This window comes from Siniperca chuatsi, linkage group LG21 (genome assembly GCF_020085105.1).
Source record: "Siniperca chuatsi isolate FFG_IHB_CAS linkage group LG21, ASM2008510v1, whole genome shotgun sequence".
NCBI classification, from domain to species: Eukaryota; Metazoa; Chordata; class Actinopteri; order Centrarchiformes; family Sinipercidae; genus Siniperca; species Siniperca chuatsi.
The window spans coordinates 790507-815675 of record NC_058062.1 but is presented as its reverse complement, the minus strand read 5'-3'; the positions used below and the strand labels follow the sequence as shown (position 1 = coordinate 815675).

The 25169-nt window shown below is 40.9% G+C and overlaps 1 protein-coding gene across 3 annotated transcripts in view; it reads right to left on the bottom strand.

Moving 5' to 3' along the window:
- Positions 1 to 846: 846 nt before the first annotated feature.
- The window catches only part of si:dkey-89b17.4 (zinc finger protein 646), a 33655-nt gene continuing 9332 nt past the window's right edge, over positions 847 to 25169 (bottom strand). For 2 of the 3 annotated variants that reach the window (XM_044181485.1, XM_044181484.1), the window contains exons 2-5: positions 19510 to 22315; positions 17371 to 18480; positions 15297 to 16159; positions 847 to 5486 (exon numbers count right to left, since the gene is read on the bottom strand). In XM_044181485.1, the coding sequence (XP_044037420.1) occupies positions 5059 to 5486; positions 15297 to 16159; positions 17371 to 18480; positions 19510 to 22091 (4983 nt within the window). In that variant the 5' untranslated portion in view covers positions 22092 to 22315 and the 3' untranslated portion in view covers positions 847 to 5058. The remainder of the gene's footprint in view (positions 5487 to 15296; positions 16160 to 17370; positions 18481 to 19509; positions 22316 to 25169) is intronic. The other variant, XM_044181486.1, reaches the window with a different exon arrangement.

The window sequence follows — 25169 nt, the reverse complement described above, 5'->3', positions numbered from 1 at the left end:
TACAGAAATGTTTCAGGTTGTCGTGACTTTTATGGAAAAGAGACTCAGGTGTTTATTCAGACGTGAGACCGACATGTTAAATTACCATCAGATTAACGTAAAGAGGTGCAGGTCTGAAAGGGGCTTGACTCTCCATTTTAAGTCTGTTGTGTATTCACAGTAGAAAAGTAACACAATTCAATTTACTCAAAAACAATCATTATTCAGATTAAATACTTAATTTTTGAGTCAGCTGTTGATGCACAGGACAAGGCGTGTTCACGTTTGTAAGTTTGATAAGAAGCTAATGTGGTTGTTGTTTAAAGTCTGTCTCTTTGTCTAGTCTGCGTGACTGAACACTGACTTAACTGCGTTATGCAAAAATGTTTTTAAATGAAACTATCTGATTGGCTGCATCAGCGGTATCTAGATAAACTAAAAGGTATTCTGATGAATTAATGCAAAGACAGGGAGCGCCAAAAAATCTAAAATATAAATTTCTCCCTTTTGGTTTCAGACTATTTTCTGCAGACTTATTGTTTAATTTCCTGTTAGTACAAAACAATAACGGAATCTGTGTACCATAACAGTCGGTCCGTCTCTCAGCACCGTCTCACTTCCTGTCTGTGGCTCTCAGCTCCGAGCCCATTGGTTCCTGCTGAAGAGACAAATCTTTAAAAACACCTCACAAATGTAGTTTCATTTTTAAAAAAAGGCTCAGTGATTTTTATCAAACAAACAGGAGGAAACAGAGCATCTGTTGGGGACTATTTCCAGCGGCGGATGAATCCACATGTGGTGCTGTAGTGAGTGTTTGGGGCAGCAGGACGGTGTGTGTGGGACTGAGGCAGAATAAACTACAACGTGTCCAGGAATTTAATGTTTTATTAAAAACTGTAGAGGACAATAAGAACCACCAAGAAGAAAAAACTGCTTATGATTTTTCAAAAGAAGTGTGTTACTGTTTTATGGCAGGGATGTGTTGATGTCTGAGGCTTTCTGAGAGCCCTGCGATTTCTCATCACGAGCTGCTTGTCAGTCGACACTCACTAACATCAGTTCATCACAAGTAGAGAGAAATAAATGTATTCTACAGTATTTGTTTTGTATATAAAAGGTCATACAGAGGTTATAATACAGAGGTACAATGACAATACATCATCTAACCGAACAGCACCAAGAGTCTACTGCTATGTTTCTACAAGTCGCTTTCTACTGCGCCATTTTGCATCCCCAACTGAAATTCATTTCAGGATTATTCGGACCACGTGCACACTGACACAAATAAATCTAAAACTAATTCAACATTTTCTCTAATTAAACAAAGCTTGTGTCCTGGAGAAAAATGTTCTTTAAATTCACGTGAGTTTTGTGTTACAGCTCTAACAGCATGCCAGCTAAATAACTTTTTACGTCATCGCACGTCAGGAAATCCCCAAGTCGAGGCTGTCAGGAATGAACGTAAGCATAATGCATTCAACAAAGATAAAAATAATTAGAGACGTTTTCTCCTAATTGTGACTCATCTCATAATTACTAGATCAAGACACGGATCTCGTATGATATGGTCTTCTTCATAATTATGAAAACATTTTCTCATTCTCATAATTATGAGAATTATTGTTCCAGTAGCTCGTCTTTACGTCAGTGCACACAGGAGAAAACGATATTATAGTGTATAATATCGTTTTCTCCTGTGTGCACTGACGTAAAGACGAGCTACTGGAACAAAGAGTTTCCCTACGGGGATCAATAAAGGATTTCTGATTCTGATTCTGATTCTGATACAAGAATTGCGACTATGTTTCTCATAGATCTCTGGGGATGCAGATCTCATAATTGCAAAAAGTTTTCTCATAATTACGAGAAAGCATTGTCATAATTACTAAATACAGTATTTTGTAATTGTGACAAATAGATCTTACAATTACAAAAAACGTTCTCATAGTTACAAGAAAACTTTCACATAGTCAAGCGAAAACATTCTGATAATTACGATAAGATACGAATCTCGGATTCTCGTAATTATGAGATCTTTAATTTCTCCTAATTACGAGATCTGGATCTCACAATTAGGAGAAAAGAAGATAATTCAGAGAAAATGTTCTCATGTTCAAAAATATTCACATGACTTAATTTCTCATTAATAAATCTGTATTTAATAATAAAGAAAATATGTTCATAATTACAAGATCTGTCTCTACGAGAATGTTTTTTCTTGTAAATATGATACAAGAGAAAATTATTTCATAATTTCAGGGTGTGGTAATTGTGAGATTGTTTTGTTATTTTTATGAAATCTTTTCTCATAAGTAAGTTATGAGAAAGAAGGGGCACAAAATGGCCGTCACAATAACTGCAGTTGTTTGTCATTTTTAGGACAATTCTTTATCATTTCATCTGATAAACTCGACGTGAAGTGGAGAAACCACACTGAACCGTTTCAACAAGCCACCAGTCATGGAAGTATTTTAGATACATTTTACGAAAGTGTTTCCTTTGTGTGAAAACAGTTGCAGATTGTGACCAAGTGAAAGCAGAAGACAAACTATCATCATCACATCATTACTTTTATAAATTCTACTTCTCTTTAGTTTGTACCACAACCCTTTAACTATCTCTATATGTGAGCTGTCAGGCACAGAGTCAGAAAGTACAGGTGCCCTAAAAACCAACTGAGTGCACAAATACAAGGTGGAGGGATGAATCAGTGATGTTATAAACTCTTCTGATGAGGAACGCTGCTGGTCAACAGGCTGCCGTCTGACGAACCTGAAGTCTGTTTTTGGTGAGTTGCTTCAGAGACAAAACTACATGGCTCCCGACATCAGCTTTGTCCATGAAAGAAATCCACGACGAATCAAGTCTGTGAGAATGTCACATTCAGTGAAGAATCCCAGGTTTTCGATCAGTTGGTTATAGAAGTCCATTTCCACAATTTGAAGAAAAAATCCACCAACTTAAAGTTTGTTTTTTTTTATTAAGTGTTATTTTTTCTCATAATAATGACTTACGCTCTCATAAGTTGGAGAAACGTTCTCATAGTTGTGAGATATAGTATCTACAAATTATGAAATGTTCATGATTAATAGATCTCATAGATAATAGGAAGTTTCTTCAAATTGTGAGATTGTATGACATAGTATCTCATAATTAAAATGAGCGTCTCATGATTATGACATAGTATCTACGATGAGAAACTTTCTCATAATAAGAAACTCTTGTAATTATAGTTTTAGATACTAAGTCAAAATAATGAGATTGTATCTCATAAATTTGATAATGAGAAACTAATTATGATTTAGTTTTTAAGTTTGTAATAATTATAAGAAAGTTTCTAATAATCATTACATACTATCTCATAATAAAAGAAACTGCATAATTACGACACACTACCTCATAGTTATGAGAACTAAGTCGGCCTGCAGTATCTCATAATTATGAGATAATTAGTCATAATTAGTAGGCAATTCATACAGGAGGCAGTTTCCTGCTCTACAAACATTAAACTTGTAAACAAACGTGATAATGTTGAATTGAAGAAAATGTGAATAATGTATTAATTTTATATATATTTATCATAATTACGAGACACTAAGTCATAGTTACGGGAACGTTTTTTTAAATAATTATGAGATTCTAAAACGCTTAATAGTAAAAAAAAAAAAAGATTAGGGTAGATTTGTTGTTCACATGGCATAAATGGACTTCCATAGTTGATGGTTTGACGTTGATGCTGAAGTTAAAAACTGTCAGACTGAAGAAGTGCTGCGTGAACTGAGGCCACGTCGTCACACTGCAGGTTTGAAACCCTGTGAAACTAAAGCTCTCCGCGAAGAACGGCAACGCTGATCGTCCATAAATGTCCCACTGTGTGCCCGTCCACCTTCTATATACTTAAAAAGGTTATTAAACACCTCCACAGGTTCTGACCTTAACACTGCTTCAGAGGAAGATGAGAACTTGAGTAGTTCAAGAGTTAACGGGTTTGATTCCCGTAGGCGCAGCTAAGTTTACAGGTTTTTTGCTGACCTGAAGGCATCCAAACGCCCACAAAACTACATTTTCTCAGTTTTCTCTCTGCTTTACGTCTGTACGGTATAAGTCTTGAATGTTAAGAAAAGAAGAGGAACATACAGTTTGTATCCTCTGTAGTATAAAAAACACAAAATCTCCTGGTTTCCGTCCATGTTGACGTCCTCCTGGAAGTCTGTTCGTCTTCACTTCGTTCCTCCACTTCTCCTTCAGAGTTTGTTAGAAGTTAAAGTTTTGACACTGTGAAGTCTTGGTGTCCGTTTGCTCTTACAGTCTGTCAGATGAAAGGAATTCTGCTCTAACACTGAACCTGAACACATCATGGCTGCAGTGCTGAAATTCATCTTGACGGGTTGAACAAAGCTCATCGTTTGCACCTCGAGCTCCAGTTTCTGTCTCATGTAATCACAGTTTTTACATTTGAGAGTTTTGCATTGATGAAATAAACTGCTGTTTTTATTCAAAAATCATCTAAACCAAAAAAAAAAGTAGTTTAGCAAAACTCAGTAAGTTTAGCAAAACTTACTGAGAAGACTTTTTACAAAGGTCCCGTCTCCACCTGGTCTTAACATGAGATCTGTATCTGGATAATAACATCTAATCTATGTTTCATTGCATTTACACCTGTTATTAAAATATGTTCTCATTATCTCGATGGCTGACTTGTCAAAAGGCAAAGCAAGACTCGCTAGCTACCTGTAGCCTTTGCCGGGCATGCGTAAGCTAGCAGGAAGTAGCGGAGTCAGGTGACTACAGGTGTAAAAACAATGATTACACGAGAGGAACAAATAGGAGCTAATACACCAACACTCGGACGATTCTGCAACTCTACTGGTTTTCAGATCAAACATCTCAGTAATATAAATTTGGTGGACTTTACGTTGAGTATTCAGGTTAAATTTCACCATCAGGTATTCAGTCACTTATAAGATTTAAACCTGAACCCACAGACCAAAACCTCCATGCAGTTTTCCTCACAAGACGATGTGGTCTTCGGACTGTTTCAGGACCTCATGAGGCAGAAAGAACAGCGAGGTTGGACGTTTAGATGAAAGGTCTGGAGGGGACGGAGAGGAAGGCAGATGACGTCCCCCTGGACAGCGGCGGACCCCTCCAGTGCACCTTCATGTGGTGCCTCAGGTTGGAACGGGACGAGAAGCGCTTGTCACACTGCTGGCAGGAGAACGGCTTCTCCTTGGTGTGGATGCGGCGGTGGCAGACGAGTGCTGTGGACACCCGGAAGGACTTGCCGCAGTCGGGGCACCGGTAGCGTTTGGGCTCGGTGTGGATCCGTCGGTGGTTCTTGAGGGACATCAGGTTGGGGAACTCCTTCTGGCAGGAGTTGCAGAAGTAGGTCCCGGTCTTGTGGCTGTTCTTGTGGTTGAGCAGGGAGCTGGCGTGGCGGTAAGACCGACCACACTGACTGCAGACGAAGCTCCGGGAGCTGCTGGTCGAACCCACCACACTCAGATCTGAGAGGAGACAAAGACCAGGGTTTTAGTTCACATTAACTGCACGGAGGTAAACTGTGTAACAAGCAGGGGACTGATTCAGACCCCAAAGCACTTGTGACACTTTATTGACAGCAATGTCTAAATATATAGCTCCCCCTTAAACCAAGATCCACCTGCAAACCTCCAGAGTCAGTCGGGTCAAGTCCAGTTTGTTTACAGAGTTTTAGGAAAACAAGATCTGTATCTGATGACTGCAAACAAAAACTCATTATTACGAGAAAACTGTCAGAATTATGAGCTCTGAATCTCACAGTTACAACAACAAAATCTCATAATTAACAAGATTCATGTCTCAGAATTACAAAAATCTGTATTTATTTATAATCACGAGAAAAACAAAATCCGTATGTCAGTAAAAAAAATCAATCTCATCCATATCGCAATCACAGATCTCGTAATTACGAGATAATAAGTTACAGTTACGAGATCCTGATGTCATAATTACGTCATAACATCTCAGGGGTTTTTTCTCAATGAAAATTCAATTGATTTTGTGAATTAGTGTCAAAATAAAATTCTTCTATTCCCATTTTCTCACAACATGACAAGGAAACAAAGACAGGAAACAGCAAAGGGTCAAAGGTCAGCTCCATTCAAACTGTTGAAATGACGATTTAATGTTTTAATGTTAAAAAAACATTAAAAATCAAAAGAAAAGAAACGCTCTGCAACCATGAAACAGCTTTTCAGAATAAAACAAAGACTTCAGCTTCATTAATGAGCGCTTCAGTTTACAACCAAAATCCCAATGACGTGATTATTTTTACACAGTTTGATTCCCGAGAGGCCGTCGGCTGGTTGGATCTGAGCTGCGTGACTAAAGGATTTTCATTAACAGACTGTCTGACAAATCTGCCATAAAGGGTTATAACACACAAATTACATGGTCGACATTACATAATTACATAATCCACAGTAACAGTCAATGTAATATTTGATACAGATCAAATAAAATGAAAACTGGCAGCTTCGCTTTAGTTTGATAACAAATGGCAGCCGTTTTGTGCCAACAGAGCATTTGGATCCGTTTGTTTTTTTATTTAGCGAGAATCATTTACAATCAATAATAGCAATTAGATTAATTAGATTAACAGAATTGGCTGCTCTTTTCCAACATACAATTATCAGGAAGTAAAATTTAAATAAACGGTTGGTTATGGTCACGTGATGTTGAGCTATGTGTTTAAAATGATTGTTGCTGTTTGTTCAGTTTTAATGGAAAAGCTGTTTGGATGAAACCTGACTGATTCATTTACAAACCAGTGAAACAGAGAAGCATCATAAAAATACATTTTTACAAACGCAAGCTTTTTATTTGCTGCTCGGTGTCGGAGGCCGAGAAAACACATAAAAGTAAATTCACCCTATGATTCAACAGTTTCACATCTTCCTCAAACACAAGCCTTCGTCATCAGAAAAGAATAAAAACACATGCAGGGAGAATGCAGTGGACCGGACCGTAAACTGCAGGTTTTTATGAATGAAGTTTGGTTTAGAAACACATCACTGTTGTCCGGTTTCAGCTTAATAATTATCCAAAGGCTAACAAAGGTTTACAGGGGCGTTTAACACTTCAACTTCCTTTTAAAACTATAGAAAATTGGAGATACACATTATGAAATAAATTATTTTCCTGACAGGCGCTTTTAAAATCTCAAAGAGGGAACCAAAGCACAAAGAAAAGTTTTGTTCCTGTTCTTAAGAAGCTGCACTTTTATTTAGTTTATGATGAACATAATATGTAAAAGTCTACATTTATGTTACTGTATATTTTCTGTGTGCAAGGATCAGATTTAGCACCGAATACAAGAAGACAAACACTGAAAAACAAGAAAAAAAGAAATCAGACTTTCCTCTAATATTTGATCAAATAATTTTATGATTCATAACTATAATGGAGAAGTCTGAGCTGTTTTTAGATTGAAGCTGTGAGAAACTTCATATTTGTACATTATTTAGACCACAGAGTAGTTTCTCTTAAATATTTAACCTGCAAACATTTTTAAAGGAGAAGTTAGTTGTGTTAGTGTCAGATGAGACGCAGGGAGGTGGAGTCGAGTGTGCCCAAACCCTCTGAGATCATTTTTATAAAACAAATGTTTTCACATATTTTATTTATTCACTTAACTATCGTATTTTCTATATGAAGGTCTAAATGCTGCCAGGATACACTATGTTCTGATGGAGAAAAACTAAATTCCCTTTGCTTTCAGATTTGATTTATAACCAGAAGCAGCCAAAATTAAAATATATATAATATAATATTAATTATATATATATATATATATATATATATATATATATATATTTAATTACAAAAATATCAGAATCATCTTTTAAAAGACTGAATGAAGACTTTAAAGTGGCCTAGTCAAAGTCCTGACCTGAATCCTATTGAGATGCTGTGGCATGACCTTAAAAAGGCAGTTCATGCTCGAAAACACTCCAATGTGGCTGAATTACAACAATTCTGCAAAGATGAGTGGGCCAAAACTCCTCCACAGCGCTGTAAAAGACTCACTGCAAGTTATCGCAAACGCTTGACTGCAGTTGTTGCTGCTAAGGGTGGAGCAGCCAGTTATTAGGTTTAGGGGGGAATCACTTTTTCACACAGGGCCATGTAGGTTTGGATTTTGTTTTCCCTTAATAATAACAACCTTCATTTAAAAACTGCATTTTGTGTTGACTTGTGTTATCTTTGACTAATTCAATTTGTTTGATGATCTGAAACATTTAAGTGACAAACGTGCAAAAAAATAAGAAATCAGGAAGGCAAACACTTTTGCACACCACTGTATATATATACATACAAACTGTAAATAATTTTTTTTAAATAATTCGATTTGTACTTTACTTAGTATTTCCATTTTATGCAGCTTCCACTCCGCTACATCTCAGAGGGAAATATTGTACTTTTGACTTCACTACATTTATTTTACAGCTTTAGTTACTTTGATTCAGATTAATAAAACAAAATAATCAACAAATAAAATATGATATATTATTAGAGATTAAGCTACCCAGCAGTATATAAAGTCATTAAAATGAGCTTCTTTACCAGCTGCAGCATTAATGCATCAATACTTATAATCTAATAATATAATATATATTATTCTGAAATGGGCCGTTCTGCACAATGAGGACTTTAACTTTAAGTGTATTTTGATGCAGATAGTTTTGTACTTTTACTTGTAAGAGTATGTCTACACTGTGGTATTACTACTTAACAGAACTGAGATTCTTCAGGATTCCAATTATTCACAATTACAACTTGAGTGAATTTATTTCAGTACAAAGTTCATGTCAGTGATTAGATATATTTGTCTTGTTGTTCAGCTCGACCACAAACTGAGACTCGTTTTCCTCTTTTACAGTTTTCCACAGATGCTGTTGCCATGGAAACAACTCTTGGTTTGGAGGCCGCCTCAGGGAAAGGTAGGTTGAAGCTCATATAGGATCTAAAAGTAAAGCTGAGACCAGTTTAACTCCACAGAGCAGACTGACGGATGGTCTGAAGCTGGGTTTGACTGCTATATCGATTTACTTCAGCGACGATGTTTCAAAATCACGTCGTCATCAGGGACTCGTCATGTGACCACGAAGGTTCATACAGAGACCCGATCTGGACGTGGATCTCAGGCTGAGCTCCATATTTATAATGTTTACAACATACAAAGTCTGAGATCCTAATATCAGTTAACAATCAAAAGTGCAGATTAATAAATCCATGAGAGTAATAATACTCATTTGGACACTTGGTTCAGTAGTAGCCTATGTCATATATTATGTTATATGGAGTGTGAAGTGTGCCACCACACAGAATAATTATAGGCTTTTACTGTGTTTAATTTTAAACAATTATGAACCATTAAAAAAAAGCTATTAATTGATTAAATTTGCGTTTAAATGATGCATCACTAAATTTGACAATTAATAATTGTTGTCTTTAAATGATCAATAAAAAAAAATATCATTTTAAAACTGGAAAATTATTTTTTTAATTTAATTTTTTCTTTTTCAAATTACTTAATGATTCCATTTTAAAATTCAATCAAATATTTAATCTATAATTAAAGATAATACAATAACAGAATTATTATCTGGTAATAATTTGTGGCCCATTTCAGAATAATAAATATTATATTATTGAATTATAATTATAACTTTGCAGCTGGAGGAGCTAATTTTAATGACTTTATAAACTGCTGGGTAGCTTCCTCTACAACAATATAATAATTTATTTGTTGATAGATAAATACTAACTGCTCTGCAGAGAGGAATATTACTTTACGTAACTTTTAGATGTGTGATTATAGTGGATCCATCATCCAGTGATCCTGTTCAACCAGCGCGATACGCATTTTTCTTCTGTTTTTGTCCATTTTGACCCCGATGACGACATAATGAGATTGAAAAATGAGTCTGTTTGATAAAGCAGTTATTTTGAACCAGGTGTCCCAAGACAAATATTCTTCTGATGTATTTATTTTATAGCAATCTATGGATTGATGTTGTGAATATTTTGGACGAATGTGAATTGTACAGAAGATTTAAAATGCCCGATTAAAAAGAAATCAAAGACATAAAGCAGAATAAAATACACACTGTTAAATGTATTATTTTTATTATATGCATGTACAGTGTCATTATTAAATGATCAGGACAATTTTCCACATCGTGGACAATAAAGCTTCTAACCTAAACACGGTAAAATAATGAATTGTTTTCCTTATGTCAAAATCCAATCAGAATACAGAAAACAAACAGGTGAATTGCTTTTCTGTCAATCTTCCTTTTTGAATAATCTTTGCCAGATTGTATTTGAAAATTCTAAATATTTATCGCGTTATATTTAATTATGGCACAGTAAATTCACGTACTGCAAGGAAAGAAATATAACAATGTGTACTGTATTTCACTTTATGTTATGATTTAGGCATTTCACATCTTCCATAGAATAGCAGTATCTGTATTTGAGAGCTTCAGTTCAGCGTGCGGCTGCTTTTTTCTACTAAATCTATAACTGTACATTATTATCAGTGTGAAACAGTGTAGAACCGACAGAGGAGCTCACAGCTGCTTCTGTCAGCATCAGATTTACACTCAGTGACCACTTTATTAGGTACATCTGCACAATTTAATACAATCCAACAGCTCTTTTATTGTTCGGGCTTTTTTTTTTTTTTTTTTTTTTTTTTAACAATGTCAGACATTATAATTTCTCATTTTAATTCAACCTTGTAGTGCTACAATAACATTATTTAAAAAAAGGCAATACTGATTCTTAAAATCCTGATACTGATCTTTGTATCTGTGAACATTTATGCTAAACGGTTACTTGCCGCACGATGTGTAAAATGTCAACATCGTGGAATATTAGTTATTAAAATGTGCATAAAAAGGTTATTTTCAGTCGAGAAGTAACGTGCATGATAGCCGCTACATTAGCTGTGTTGAGTCATTCGCTGTCAGTAAAACTTGGAAACACTGACGTCTGATATTCTTTTAGTAAATCTAACGAGACGAACACTGAAAAAGGCTCGACTGATGCGTAAAGGTGACACTTGTCACCAACTGTTTTGCACTTGAAGGCCTAGAAAAATAAACTGAGCAACAATAGTGCAGCTTATTTGAGGAATAACAAGAAAATGTAAGTTTGCAGGATAAATTCTGAGATATGCAATATTGGTATTAATCAAGAGTCAAATCAAACTGGGAGATCAGTGCCAACACACCAGCGCAGTTATTAAGGTTAGGGATTATATTTAGGGATGTTGTATTCAGGTCAGAGGTGTTGTATTGGACCGCACCAAATTGTACAGGTGTACCTAATAAAGTGGCCACTGAGTGTAAATTACAGTACAAGTTAATTAGAAAGTGTTGAAGGTGAACAGATTGAAAACACTGACCTCCACTGTATTTTTTTTTCAGCTATTTATTTTCAGTACTCAGCAGTAAGGGTTATAGTATATGGACAAGTTTTTCTGTTAAGAAATGAATTATCAAAACATAGTTTATAAAAGTGTATAGTAAGCATTACATATATATGCATGGAAACAAAAAGTCAGAACTCAAAAAAGGGGGTTATAGTTGTTCCAAACCAATCTTTTTCTTCTTCTTCTTCTCTCTAAAAACTACTTGAAATGCAGGCGGGAAAGTGTCCACTCAAAAAAACCAAAATCAAACATGGTGGAGGAGGAAAATGCAAAAATAAAAATAGAGAATGTACAGTTATTATTTCGGTGTTCTAGATCAAGATCACATCGACTCCTACAGCACTTGACGGTCACTGCACGGCTTTGACTTTTTGTCTTTTTTCTTTTTTAAAACTAGCACCAGTGCTCCTGAAAAGCGCTGACAAACTGTGTTTCTTTTTTTTTTTTTTTAAAACACACACAGAGGCTTCCAAATAGTCATAAAAGGCAATTAAATATAAGGGAGGAAAACAAAACAAAAAAAAACAAAAAAAAACACCAATAAATACAAGAAGTTACCATAAAAGTGTAACATAAAAAAGGTTCAAATGATGAGGACACTCCAAACAGAGGAGAATCACTGAGTCGTCCCTTTTCAATGTGAGTTGATTTTTGTGAAACGGGGGGGGGGGGGCTGTGTTCAGTCAAACTCGGCGGAGAGATAAATATGGAAGAGAGGGATGATGGGAAGGCTCGACTGAGAAAGACCGTCACAACATCACTTGGTAAAAGGCAAGAAAAACACTTTCCATCGTGCGGTTACAGTTCCTTAAATCTTCACACATGAGAACAGAGAAGCGTCTCAGCGGAGCCGAATGTTCAGTCCGTCATCTCCAGAGAACAGGGGGGATTGTGGGTAGAGAAGGGGGGGCGTCAGGTGGGTGTTTTACATCAACACAGCTCTAAACTCACACATCCTAAAGACTAGCGCCGTCCATTACAAGTGTTAATAATAATAATAATAATCATAATATAAATAAATGCATTACTACAATGAGCTGTCGTCTTTTTTCCTTCTTATAAAAGAGGTACTGTAGATAATACAGTCAGAAGTACGATTACAATACAGGATCAAACAAAACAGAATCGTGTCGGCTCAGGCCGAACAATATACATCTTTCTTTACTCGATGTGTTTTTAGTTTTTAAATGTGATTTCTTCCTCCTTTTGTCATCCTACAGCCACATTCAGCCGGTTGTACAGTAAAACCTTTGAGACAGAGATCAGGGCCGGATGGGAAATCTACAAATGTCATGTCAAAGAGAGATTCACCACTCGTTCACACACACAGATTCAAAGACCGTCGGTGCGAACTGGACCTCGAAAAACGAGCTGGTTCTGACGTTATGCAAATATACAGAAAATATTATTAATATCCACTGATACGCCGGCCGATATCAGTTATATTTATTTCCCGCTCACTGCATGTCTGTCACTATTCTTAACAACAACTTTAAGAGATCTGTAAATGTTTTGTTTTTGTTGTTAAAATACAGAAACACTGGCTGATATACTGTTACTGGATATTTTTATACTCTCAAACAATATTTGCATCAGCGTCAAAAAAATCCCGTATCGTCCTTTAACGCGGCGACAGCGTTCATTTTGATCATCTTGTGAAAGAAAAGCGAAGACTTAAGCATCAAAGCTCATATCCTGACCTTAGAAATAGTAGTTTGACAAAATAATCCAAACTCAAGGTCCACTTACCATCTTTCCATCTGTCGATGAAGACTCTTTGATACAGTTAAAAGCACCAGGAAAAGCTTTACTACATAAAAGAAGTTTGATCGTTCACGGCTGCCCGACTCTCTACGATCTAACGAGCTACCTGGACCTGAAGACACACGATCCGAGGAAACGCATCGCTCGAGGAGTAAACCTGTAGTGCATTAACATCGTGACAACAGCTACTTTATAAATTAAAATAAACACTAACCCTCCGCTCACAAACACGGACTTCAACACTGGAGACGTGACAGGATAAAGAATCATTTTAAAACATGTTTTACAAAACTATCCCTACTTAAGGTCCACTTACTAGCTTTTTTCTGGAGCTTTCAACCATATTAAAGAGTCTTCATTGCTGGACAGTTTGCTCAGTTGTAGTGTGAGGTTCGCAGCAGTAACATTTTCATCCGCTTTCAGAACTTCTTATACGTGCTGACTTCAAAGTTCAGCATTAAAAGTTCATTTTTGACCTTTCAAACAGTAACTCAACATCCACTTACTAGCTTTTTTCGTCTGCTGATGAAGACCATGTGGTAAGTCTCTGGCAGAAGCTAGAAAGGGGGGCCTCGCATTGGGATTGTTTGTAAAAGAGTTTATTACTCCACTACGTACAGGAGCTTTTAACAATATGGAGGAAAAGCTGGATGTCGTGGTGAACGGCTTCCCAATTCTCTACTACAGACGACGATTTAGTCGAAACACGTTGCTCGGGAGATGAACTTCTTCATCTTGCTATAAAGGCAATGTCAGGACAACAACCGAATCTGAGTATGTAAATTACAGGCTAATAAGAGACAAGACACTACCGCTACTGTTGAATCTGTACGTGTGAACAAGGTGAAGCGGTCTGTTTGGGAAGCTACGAGAATATAAAGCTCATCTTGGGGCTGCAAGACACACACACACACACACACACACACACACACACACACACACACACACACACACTTAAACCAGACCCTCAGTGTCCCTTCTTCAGTCCAAAAACTCCCAGAAGTCATTGCTGTCTCCCGTCAAACCATTTAGACACAAAAAAGGAAAAACAAACCAAACCTCTCTCTGTCTTTACCAGCACGTCCACTGCACCTACATGTTGGTCACATTGAAATAAAATCAGTTTGAACTTTGTTTAGACTGACTTGGTCAGAATATGGTTTAAAAACATTGTGACAAAGGCCACGAGAACATTTCATCAAGACAAAACTCCCTATAAACATCATCAGAACTGGGGTTGGGGGGAGAAACAGGGAAACCAACTGCAACACAGAACCAATCGGCTCCTGGGATTGAAATGGACAAGATGGCTCATTACTCAAAAACAAGCATCAGACTTCCTCACGCCTTCATCTGGACTCTCACAGCAGCTCTGCCCCGACACTCAGTCTGTCAATCAAGTCACTACCACAGGACTCATCAGTCTTTACGAGCTGGGCTTTGTCTTTAATAAACAGTTACAGCTCAGTCACTGCAGCTGTGTGGGGCATCAACGGTCCAGAGCTAGAAAGGTTCAAAAACCTCAACTTTACAGGGCAACATGCAGTAGGGAGTAAGGCAGGTGTAGTGAAGTCCATGCAGTTTATAAAAAAACTGCAGCATGTCTGTCTACAGTCCATGTCTGCCTGCCCGTCTGCCTGTCAGTCAGTCTGTGTGGGACAGTCGGACAGGTCTACAACCAGGGCCTTGTGGGATCGTCCGTGAAGGAAGCCTCAGCTCAGGAAAGATTAGGAAAGACGTTGGAGGTGTGTGAGCGATGGAGTGTGTGTGTGTGCACGTCCTTCATTTTCAGTCGGTGTGTGTGTGTGTGTGTGTGGCGTCCATTTTGTTTTCTCCCTCCTGCTTTGTGTGTTGTGTTCTGTCATGCAGGACCTGGACTGAGTCTAAGCGCCCTGTCCTTCACACACTACAGTCATACATGGAAAATGAGGAAGAGGGAGGGTGAGCAGGAGGAAGAGCTACATTTTGGCACCTCCAGAAACCTTGGCATGTGAAACCGCACCCCCCATGTCTCGCCCAACCCCCCTCCCTCATCCCTTAGCTTATATGAAGGGGCCGCCGGGCATACCCAGGAAGTTGGGCGCACCCATGGCCATGGGAGGGGGCGCCGTCGAGTTGCTCCAGTGCACCTTCATGTGGTGCCTCAGGTTGGACTTGGAGGAGAAGCGCTTGTCACACTGCTGGCAGGAGAACGGCTTCTCCTTGGTGTGGATGCGGCGGTGGCAGATGAGTTGGGTGGACACCCGGAACGACTTGCCACAGTCGGGGCACTGGTAGCGTTTGGGCTCGGTGTGGATCCGTCGGTGGTTCTTGAGGGACATCAGGTTGGGGAACTCCTTCTGGCAGGAGTTGCAGAAGTAGGTCCCGGTCTTGTGGCTGTTCTTGTGGTTGAGCAGGGAGCTGGCGTGGCGGTAAGACCGCCCACACTGGTCGCAGACATGGGACTTGATGACCTCACTGTTGCCCCCACGGCTGCGGGCTTTGGTCATGCTGCTGGGGTCGAGTCCTTGCTCTTGCATCAAGGTGAGGTCTAGGCCTGACCCCCAGCCCAGCTCCTGGGAGCCCCCCGGTCGGGGCTGCTGGGGTCTGGGCTGGCGGGGCTGCGGTGCCTGGCCATGGGTGATCTCCATGTGGAGCCTGAAGCTGGCATGCGTAGGAAAGGTTCGTTGGCAGGACCGGCAGGTCAGCTCCCGCTGCTTCTGGTGGACGCGTCGGTGGTTGTAGAGCTGGGAGGAAACACGGAAGGCCTTGCCACAGTCGTGGCAACGGTGGCGCCGTGTCTCGGAGTGGATACGGCGGTGGTTCTTCAGGGCAAGCAGGTTGGAGTAGGTCTTGAGGCACACGGCGCAGTGGTAGATGCCGACAGTGTGGGTGTTCTTGTGGTTAAGGAGGGAGCTGGCATGGCGGTAGGAGCGGCCGCATTGATCACATCTGTGCAGAGACAAACAAAGAAAAACAAGGGGGAGGAACAAGGGGCATGGGAATAGGGACAGAAGAAAAGAAAAAGGGAGATTAGTAACGGAAGATGGTTGGTTGTTTTCATTGTTCTAGCCAAATTAATCTCAGTTACTGGTTACCACTTTCTCTTTATAATTGTTGAAATATTTTAACTAACTACTCATCAACTAAGATGTTGCACATACAGGTATATGATCTGAAATCCGGCTTAAAGCTTTTAAAGAAGACTACTACAAAGTGGTGTACCATTTAAAGTTAGGATTTCTAGACAGGTCATAGGGGAGAGGACTGCTGGGTGGGGGAGGGAGGGACATGGGAGAAACTATGGACAAACAACTGGGATTCATGTAGGGATCTGGGAGGTATCTGCCGCTCCCTGCACTGCACAAATGGACACAAGCTTCAAACAGCTTCTTTCACATCTGAAAACAATTTCAAAGACCTTCTGTCACAGCCTTCTTTTGGGTGATTATTAAATTCTGAATGTAATGATGAAAAATCCATCAAACATGCCCAAAGAACCCCTACCATGCCAGACTGTAGTTGCTTGCAGCTACTGTGCTGTAGTAAAGAATCCTTAAACTGTTAAGAATAATAACCTCTAGACATGTGCAGTGCAGCTAGCTCCAAATACTTCCTAATCTTCCCTGTGATTTCAGTTTGCCAAGACATCAAAATGCAAGAGCCTCATCACATAACTGCATGTTCTAGTCTAATAACTGGCCAGTATCATGATACTACCTTAAGAAAACAAACACAAACAAATCAAAGACTACAATCAAAATCATAACAAGAGCAAGGAACACACATCAATACTTTAAATTTTGCTAATATGCTACACACAAAATACTACTTAAATCAAATCTGTGTCAAAGTTTGCTGAGAAAATAAAGCATGAAAACAATACATCTAAACATGAAATGTTTGATTGTAGGTAGCCTAAAAAAACTAAAGTTAGTTAAAGTGTGACATATGCTAACTGAAAGCAAACAGGGTTGACTTATCTGGTCTCCACTAATTCAATTTGTCCAAACTTCAGAAAAATCCGAATTCCGGCACGCGTATGGTCCCAAGGAAGCCGGATTGGAGATCATATACCTGTAATAGACACGTAGAGACCTAAATTTATCTTCACTATTTTTTTTTCAACTTCGAAGAATCACAAACAACTGACGAGAACTCACGTGTACCGACACTCTTCGCCCTCTCCCGTGGGTGCAGTGGCCTTCCTCCTGACTTCCATGCCTACCTGGTTGTCCCCGCAGCGGTGTCTGGCCAGACCAGATCTCCCCTGGAAACTCTTCCCACAGGTGGGGCATCCGAAGGGGGTAGCACCCTCCTCATGGACCTTCTGGTGGTTGCGGAGGAACCTGGCCAGCCGGAAGGCTTTCCCACACGTGTGGCAGATGTGCTTCTTCCGCTGCGTGTGGATGCGCATGTGGTTGCGTAGCGCCATGTAGTTGGTGTAGGGCTTGTCGCAGAAGTTGCACCGGAAGTTTCCCGTTTTGTGGGTGTGCTTGTGGTTCAGCAAGGAGCTTGCATGTTTGTAGGCGCAGCTGCACAGGTCACAGGCGTAGGGTCTCTCATCAGAGTCCAGGTCCACAGAGCTTCTCTCCATGCTGATGTTGGTGGAGCTGTTGGTGGAGGAGGACGAAGGGAGGTGCTGGGCTGGGCAGTCGTGGGCTGCAAGCTCATCAGCCGTAGCAAAGCCTTCACAGCAGCCATCACACTCAAAATCCATCTGGGCCCCGGGGCCCTGCGGGCCTTTGCACAGGCCAGCTGTAGTGTGGGTAGCTAGCTGCCTCTGGGTGCGAAAGCCTTTGCCACACTCTTGGCAGTTGTGCTTCTTCTGGGCGAAGTGGAGACGTAGGTGGTTTTTCATTGCCAGCCTGTTGGGGTATGTAGAGTTGCAAACATTGCAGTGGTACTCCCCAATTTTGTGAAGGTTCTTGTGATTGGCCAGGCTGCCTGCATGACGGTATGTCTTTCCACATTCTTCACAGGAAAAAGGCCGCCGTCCAGTTTCAGCTGGGTCAAACTTCTGGGGCCTGGAAGTTCCGGCTGAAGAGTAGGGCTTTTTGAACCCTTGATGGCTGTATTTCACGCCCATTACCTGGCTCTTTGATGACTCCCCTCTCATAGTCTGCATTTGAGATGGACCAGGCTGCTGAAAGCGCGAACCGTTGGGGCCAGTTCGAACAAGACCTTTGGCCCGGTGCTCCTCGTGGAGACGGAGGTGGTTGATCAGCTGCTTTTGGATCTTGAAAGCCTTGCCGCATTCTTCACACTTGTGCCTGTAGCAGAAATGGGCAGAGATGAAGAAAACAATAGAATCTCTGTAAATACATGAAATAAATAAACTTCAACCAATCTCAAGGCAGCGGTGGTATTAAACATGGCCCTTTGAGGAGGCTATTATTTTAGGCATTATGGCCCAGCAGTCAAATTCCTATTAAGGCTGGCAGTCCTGGTACAGTGTTATTAGGATCAACTAAAGTGCAACATGTTTGGCAACAAATTCACTCAGTGAAGTTAAAAATCAGAATGTCTTCCCTGGCAAACATTTTACAAAAAATAATACTAAAGCTTGTGAGCCTCCACATCGGGCTCAAAAATCACAAATCAACAATTAGGAATTCGGAACCTTGATTGGGATGAAATCTAGACAAAGTTCACTCAACATAGATAGAACCGAAACATGCATGTCTAAAATTTAATCTTTAAATATAAACTTTACCAGCTGAGCTAAGTGCAAAGTGATACAGCAGCTGTGTTTTGTAACAGTGTCCACAATGGCAAATGCTCAGTGTTTATTGCCGCTGGTTAACAGCTCCGTGCTGGGCAGGCGACAGGTGTGTTTACAGTGTTTGTGTGCTCTGAAAGATGTCACGGCGCGGATATAAAGTCACAGCTGACAGAGTTTGCCTAGCATGCTAATACTACAGAAACATATAGATGAGATGTTTATAGATATCCGCAGATAGAAAAAGATGAAAGAGTCGCGCCGGAAAAGGGGTGAAAATTACTGTGTCCACGTTTACATCACTGCCGATCGGAGACGATAAATACCTGTGCCTGCAGTCATTTGAAAGTGGATTGCCGATTGTACTATTTTACACTGAAGACAAAAGCCAGATGTTAGCGAGTGTTAGCAGGTTTTTTGTCCAGTTTAAAAACGGGGTGCAACATTTTTACCCCAATGCCAAACTTTGACAGTTTCCAATTTTCTTAAATGCGTGTAAAATGAACGATTATTTTTTAACTCTCTACAACATCTGCTCAAATACAATATAAAATAAAAATGGCCAGAATCAGGGACATACCTCTTTAGATCAAAGTGGGTCCTTTGGTGATTCTTGAGAGCCAGCAGATTGTAGTAACGTTTCTGGCACACCAAGCAGCGGAAAACACCCGTCTTATGGGACTTCTTGTGGTTAAGGAGTGAGCAGGGGTGTCTGTATCCTCGTCCACATTGGTCACACTTGTGGGGCTTGTCACTTTGGTCAACCATAGGCCTACGTCCATCACCACCAACATCACGGCTTCCTCCTGCAACCCCACCACCAACGCCATCTCCTCCAGACATCCCTTTGGCTCCGTTCAGGCCCTGCTTGCTCAGTGAGCTGGCCCGATTTTTACCAGGGCACAGGTGGGTGATCAGGTGGTGGCGGTCAGCAAAAAACATGCCACAGTCAACACAAATGTGGTTGCGTCCATCCATCTTGTCATTGCCATTAGCTGAGCTGCCTCCAATACCCTGTTGCTGGCTGTCCGGCCTTTGGGGGCCATGGACTAACTGGTGATTCAGGAGGTCCTGCTTCCTGGAGAAGCTCTGGCCACAGGTGGAGCAGATCATCCTCCACTCCTGCTCCAGGTTGGAAGGTCCTCCCCCTGTTGGGTTATTGGCATGGCTACGCAGGTGGCTCCTGAGGGCTCTGAGGCTGGCGTAGTGGTTGCCGCACACCGAGCACTGATACACTTCTCCATCATCCTCGTCATCTTTGTCATTGCTCCCCATTCTCTTGCCTCCACTCTGTGAGTATTGCCGTTGGCTGCTGCCTTCTTTCAGGCTGCTGGAGCTTCCAGCAGGCAGGGAGGTTCCACTGGAGCTGTGGTAGTTCATGTTCCCCATAAAACCATTGGACATAGTGCTCTGCTGCTGTTGCGGCTGCTGCTGCTGGCCACGGCGGGGACACATGTGCGACTTGATGCCAGATACATCTCCATACATCTCACCGCAGTCGGCACACACATGTCTGTCAGCCTGACGGTGAGCAGAGTTACTCTGGGAAAGTGAGCTGCCATCAAAGCGATCGTGGAACTCAAGAGAGTCCAACCCACTGCTGTGGCCACCATCTGGTACAAAGTGGGCAGCATCACCAAGATTTCCTGGCAGTGAGATTGGAGTGGTGGCACCACTACCTTCCTGGACGTAGCTCTGCTGGGAGTCCAGAGTTAGCGGCTCTGGAGATAGCCAGTCATTGCTGTCGTTACCAATAGGCTGGTTTGAGTGACGCCCCTTGTGGCTTCGTAGGTGGCTGTGTAGCGCTGCCAAGTGAGGGTACTGCTTACAGCAGATGGTGCACTGGTAGTGGCCTGTCTGATGGCAGCGTTTGTGGTTGACCAGGCTTCCTGCATGCCGGTAGCTTTTGCCGCACTCCCCACACTTAAAGCGCCGCTCTCCATCATCTGGAGAATTGGCCTGGGGCACACGGCCACCGGAGGGAGAAGACACCGAGCCCTGTGATCCAGAGCTTAGTGTGTCGGAGTTGAGGATGGAGCTGTCCTGGCCATGGGAGGCAGGGTGGGGATCATGAGTCAGATAGTGGACTTTCAAGGTCTCCAGATCTGGGTGTCCTGCGCCACAGTACGCACATGTGTAGATGGGATTGTTGACTGGAGGACCCATTATGGGATCATAGGGACCTCTTTTGTCACTGGGCAGGGGTGGCAGAGGCAGAGGGTCCCCCAGGGCGGGGGTGTACGCTGGGGATCGAACCGCACTCAGATTGTGAGGCATGATACCTGGGAAACTGCGTGGCAGTCCGAGGGAGGGTGAGGCCGTGTTGTGCAGCAGGATGTGCTCCTGGAAGTCTGTTTTATTCGGCAGCGCTACCTGGCACAGGTGGCAGAAACAGGAAGCCGTGTCGTCGCCCTGGGACGACTGGGTGCCACTGCTGCGCTCCGAGTCATGGAGGCTGCTGCTGCTACTGCTGCTGCTCACCATGGATGCCCCGGGGGTCTTGAACTTCGAGTGAGTTCTCTCGTGACTGTTTAGGGCAGCCAGGTTGCTAAATTGTTTAAAACACACAGAGCACTTAAAAGTTCCTTGCTGGTGACACTTCTTGTGGTTCACCAGGCTACCGTGGTGCCGGTAGGTTCTGTCACACTGATCACACTTGAATGGTCTGTCCCAAGCGTCGTCGGATTCAGGGGAGCCTTTTTTTCCGTGGTCGTCTGTCTCGTGGCTTTGTAGGACACTATGTCCCATACCACTATTATTCAAATGAGAGCGCCCAAACCCGTCCGAGAGGTCTTGGGCGAGGCCGTAGTCCCTCTCGTCGTGGCCTGCTTCTTCAGGTACTTCTTCGCTTTCTTCTTCTGTGTGTGCACTACTGGGGGATAATGTATGGATACGCAAGTGGTTCTTCAAAGCTACTGCGTTGGGCAGGGTCCGCGTACAAACAGGACACTGGAATGAACCCACTTCGTGAGATTTTTTATGATTAGCTAAGCTAGCTGCGTGCTTGTAAATTCGGCCACACTGTTCACACTCAAAACGTCCGGTCTCTTCTTGCTGATAATGTGCTTTCATATGCTCTAGAAGACTTGGAGTACTCGGGCAAACCATATCACACTCTTTACAGGGGAAACCCTTGGCACGACTCATATCATGCATTGCCATAGTACTCTAAAGCAAATCGGTTGGAGGGAATCACGGTTCACAACACAGCAATGAACAGTGACGTTAAGGAGGTGGAGGAGGAAACAGCAGAGCTTAGCTCTTCAGCTGGAGATGGTGGTGGCGGCCATTAAGTCCCCAAGAGCCGTCAGTGCAGGTCCAGCCAAAGGGGGCCCACCCTGGGAGGTGGCGGGCCTGCGGGGGTCACACCAGCCAATGAGGTATCACTGTGGAGACAATAAGAATAAACAAGAGGGTTACTTAAAGAGCAAATTCAACACCCTGTTTAGCTTAAACAAGCCAACTTCACAAATTCAAATAATGCATTCGAACTCTGAAGTAAATAAATCACATGGAGGAGTTAAACTCATATTCATCTGACTGAGTACGAGATGGTTTTTGAGTATTTTTACCAGAACACATCCTATAATTCTCAAAATATCAAGTACGAAAGATTATTCAACAGCAATTTTGATAACTGACTAGGAATTTTGCTTGATAACTTAATCATTCTCCAATTCTAGCTTCTAAAATGTGAAGATTTTCTGTCTTTTATATTGTTTGAATTCAGCATCTTTGGGGTTTTGACTGTTGTCTGGACTAAACAAGCAATTTGTAGACGTAGTCTAAAACAAAGGAATACATGGAAACAATCATTAAGTATAGCCATAATAAGATCTCATATCAATATGTGAATGGTGTCCCGATTATTTAATATAAGACAAATTCAATTTATCCTTATCTGAAAAACATTTGTCTTTATGTTAAGTAAGAGTATTGCTCAAAATATTGTTATCAAATGTTTTAATTCTCTAATACTGATATCAGTCGGGCTCCATTTCAAATTGCAGTTAAATGTTTTCGCCACAAAAAGGAAATGAAACATAGTAATTTCAATTAGGGCTGCAATTAATGATTATTGAGATATTTATTAATCTGAGGATTATTTTCACGATGAATCGTTCAGTCAGTGCCATCACAATTTCCCCGAGACCGAGGTGATGTTCTTCATTATCTTAAATGATACAACTGGCCATAGCTTCACTCTCTGCACCGTTCACACCTGACCGCTGCCTGCAGGACACACCTTTGTTGATAGTGTAAAGAGGACAGGACTCACTGTGAATCCTCCACGGTCTTCAGTAAAACCAGCACAGGATCAACAAACCTCCAGAGCCGCTACCCTCCCTCCCTCCCTCCCTCCATCAACGGTCAACTACAAACAGCAGCTGTGTCTCACACCAGTACTAATATCCACAGTAAGGTAGTTACAGGAAAATCAATTGGTAGCAGAAAGCAGTAGCAGCAGTACGAAGACTTGTAGACGACAGATAAGGAGGATATTTTTTTTAATTCTACAGGTAATCTCAATTTATGTTTAGAAATATAATGCACTTCGTTGGAGAGGGTGCGGTCCAACAGCTGACTGAGTACATTTTTTTTGGGGCATTCCCAAATAACACAACTTTTGGGAGAAAGTGAAGGTTTAAATAAATAACCTTAAATAATAAATCTCATGTATAGACTCACCCTTTGAATAATCTAATTTAATTTTGTCAGATAAAAGTAAAAGCTTCATGCGCAGAATACTGGCACTAAAAGCCCATAAAATGATCACTGTTGATAGGCCGGAAATGATTAGTCAATTAATCGATTAATCGTTTCAGTCACTTATATGCCAAATATTCTCTTGTTGCAGCTTCTCCAATGAGAGGATTTGCATCTTTATTTTGGCATTTATGATAATAAAGTGAATATCTTTGGCTTTTGGACTGTTATTGGGATAAAAGAAGGAAAACTGAAATGTTGTCAACAAAACAATTGATTTATCAAGAAAATAATAAATAGAGTGATTAATGAAAATAATCTTTAGTTGCAGTCATAATACAACCTAAAACAGCAAAAAGTCGACAACACTACCAGACATTTGGCTTCAGCTTTTAGTTTTTGATTTGGTCGGTACCCAGAATGCACCGAGGTTTGATATGCTGCTCTGGTCTGGTTTATTTAGTCTTTGATCTTCATCAAATCTAAGTTCTGCCAGTTTCACACTGTATTTCAATTAGACAAAGTTCTTGTTAAATTAAAATAAATGTTTTGTTTCTCAAAGGCGAGTTGGAAAAACAGCTTTGTTTTGGTGTCAGCACTGAAATTAATGAATCACCTTCACAGTAGAGCTGAAAACCATATCCAGCCCCGGTGAGCAATAGAGGAAAAAGGGGGTTTGAATGAGCGATGCACTGAGGCTGCTGCTGGTTTAATGTTGACACACTACTGTTTGTTCCTGACATCACGTGGCGCTCCGACGGAGGACGCCGCAGACTCACCAGAGACTTCACCCTCCATCCAAACTACAACGTCCTCTGCTCGACTGCATTCAGGTCTAATAGGGAAACACGTTTACATGCTGCGTCTGTGGTCCGACCGCGGCCATCTTTAAGAGCTTAAAAAAAAACACTGTTTGATCACCTTTATGTTTCATGACTTTTTCTAATTTGATGAGGCTTGTCAGATTTTGAACCGATGACATATTTCAGAAGATGATGCGTTACTTGTGTTTGGGATCTCCGGCTGTAAAAGCCGGTTAAATACGCTGGACTTCCATCTGCTGAGTGTCTGTGGTTGGTGTTAGCAGGACTGGTTACGCAGCTCTGCTCCTCCCAAACTATCTGTACACCATTAGGATTTTTAACAAATGTTCACGGTGTAACAGAGTAAAACCACCATGTCGGATAACACACTGTACATTATTTCTGTGACGTTCTGACAAACAACATGTGTTTATTCATACACAGCACATATAACACAACATGAAATATTTCCTTTGCTTTATGGTCATTTCTGTATTTTGTCACCTTCATCAAATGTCCAAGTCCAGTTTGTGTCAAAGTAAAGGGTTAATATTCCTAATATTCTGTTTTAATAAGGTCAGAAGGAAATATTTTATAGGAAAAACTGGTTGACAGCTGTTATTGTTAATAATAATAATATAATAATAATAATTATTATTATTTCAATACATTGGTATTATTATTATATTAATACATTGATATTATTATTCCAATAAACAATTATAATATA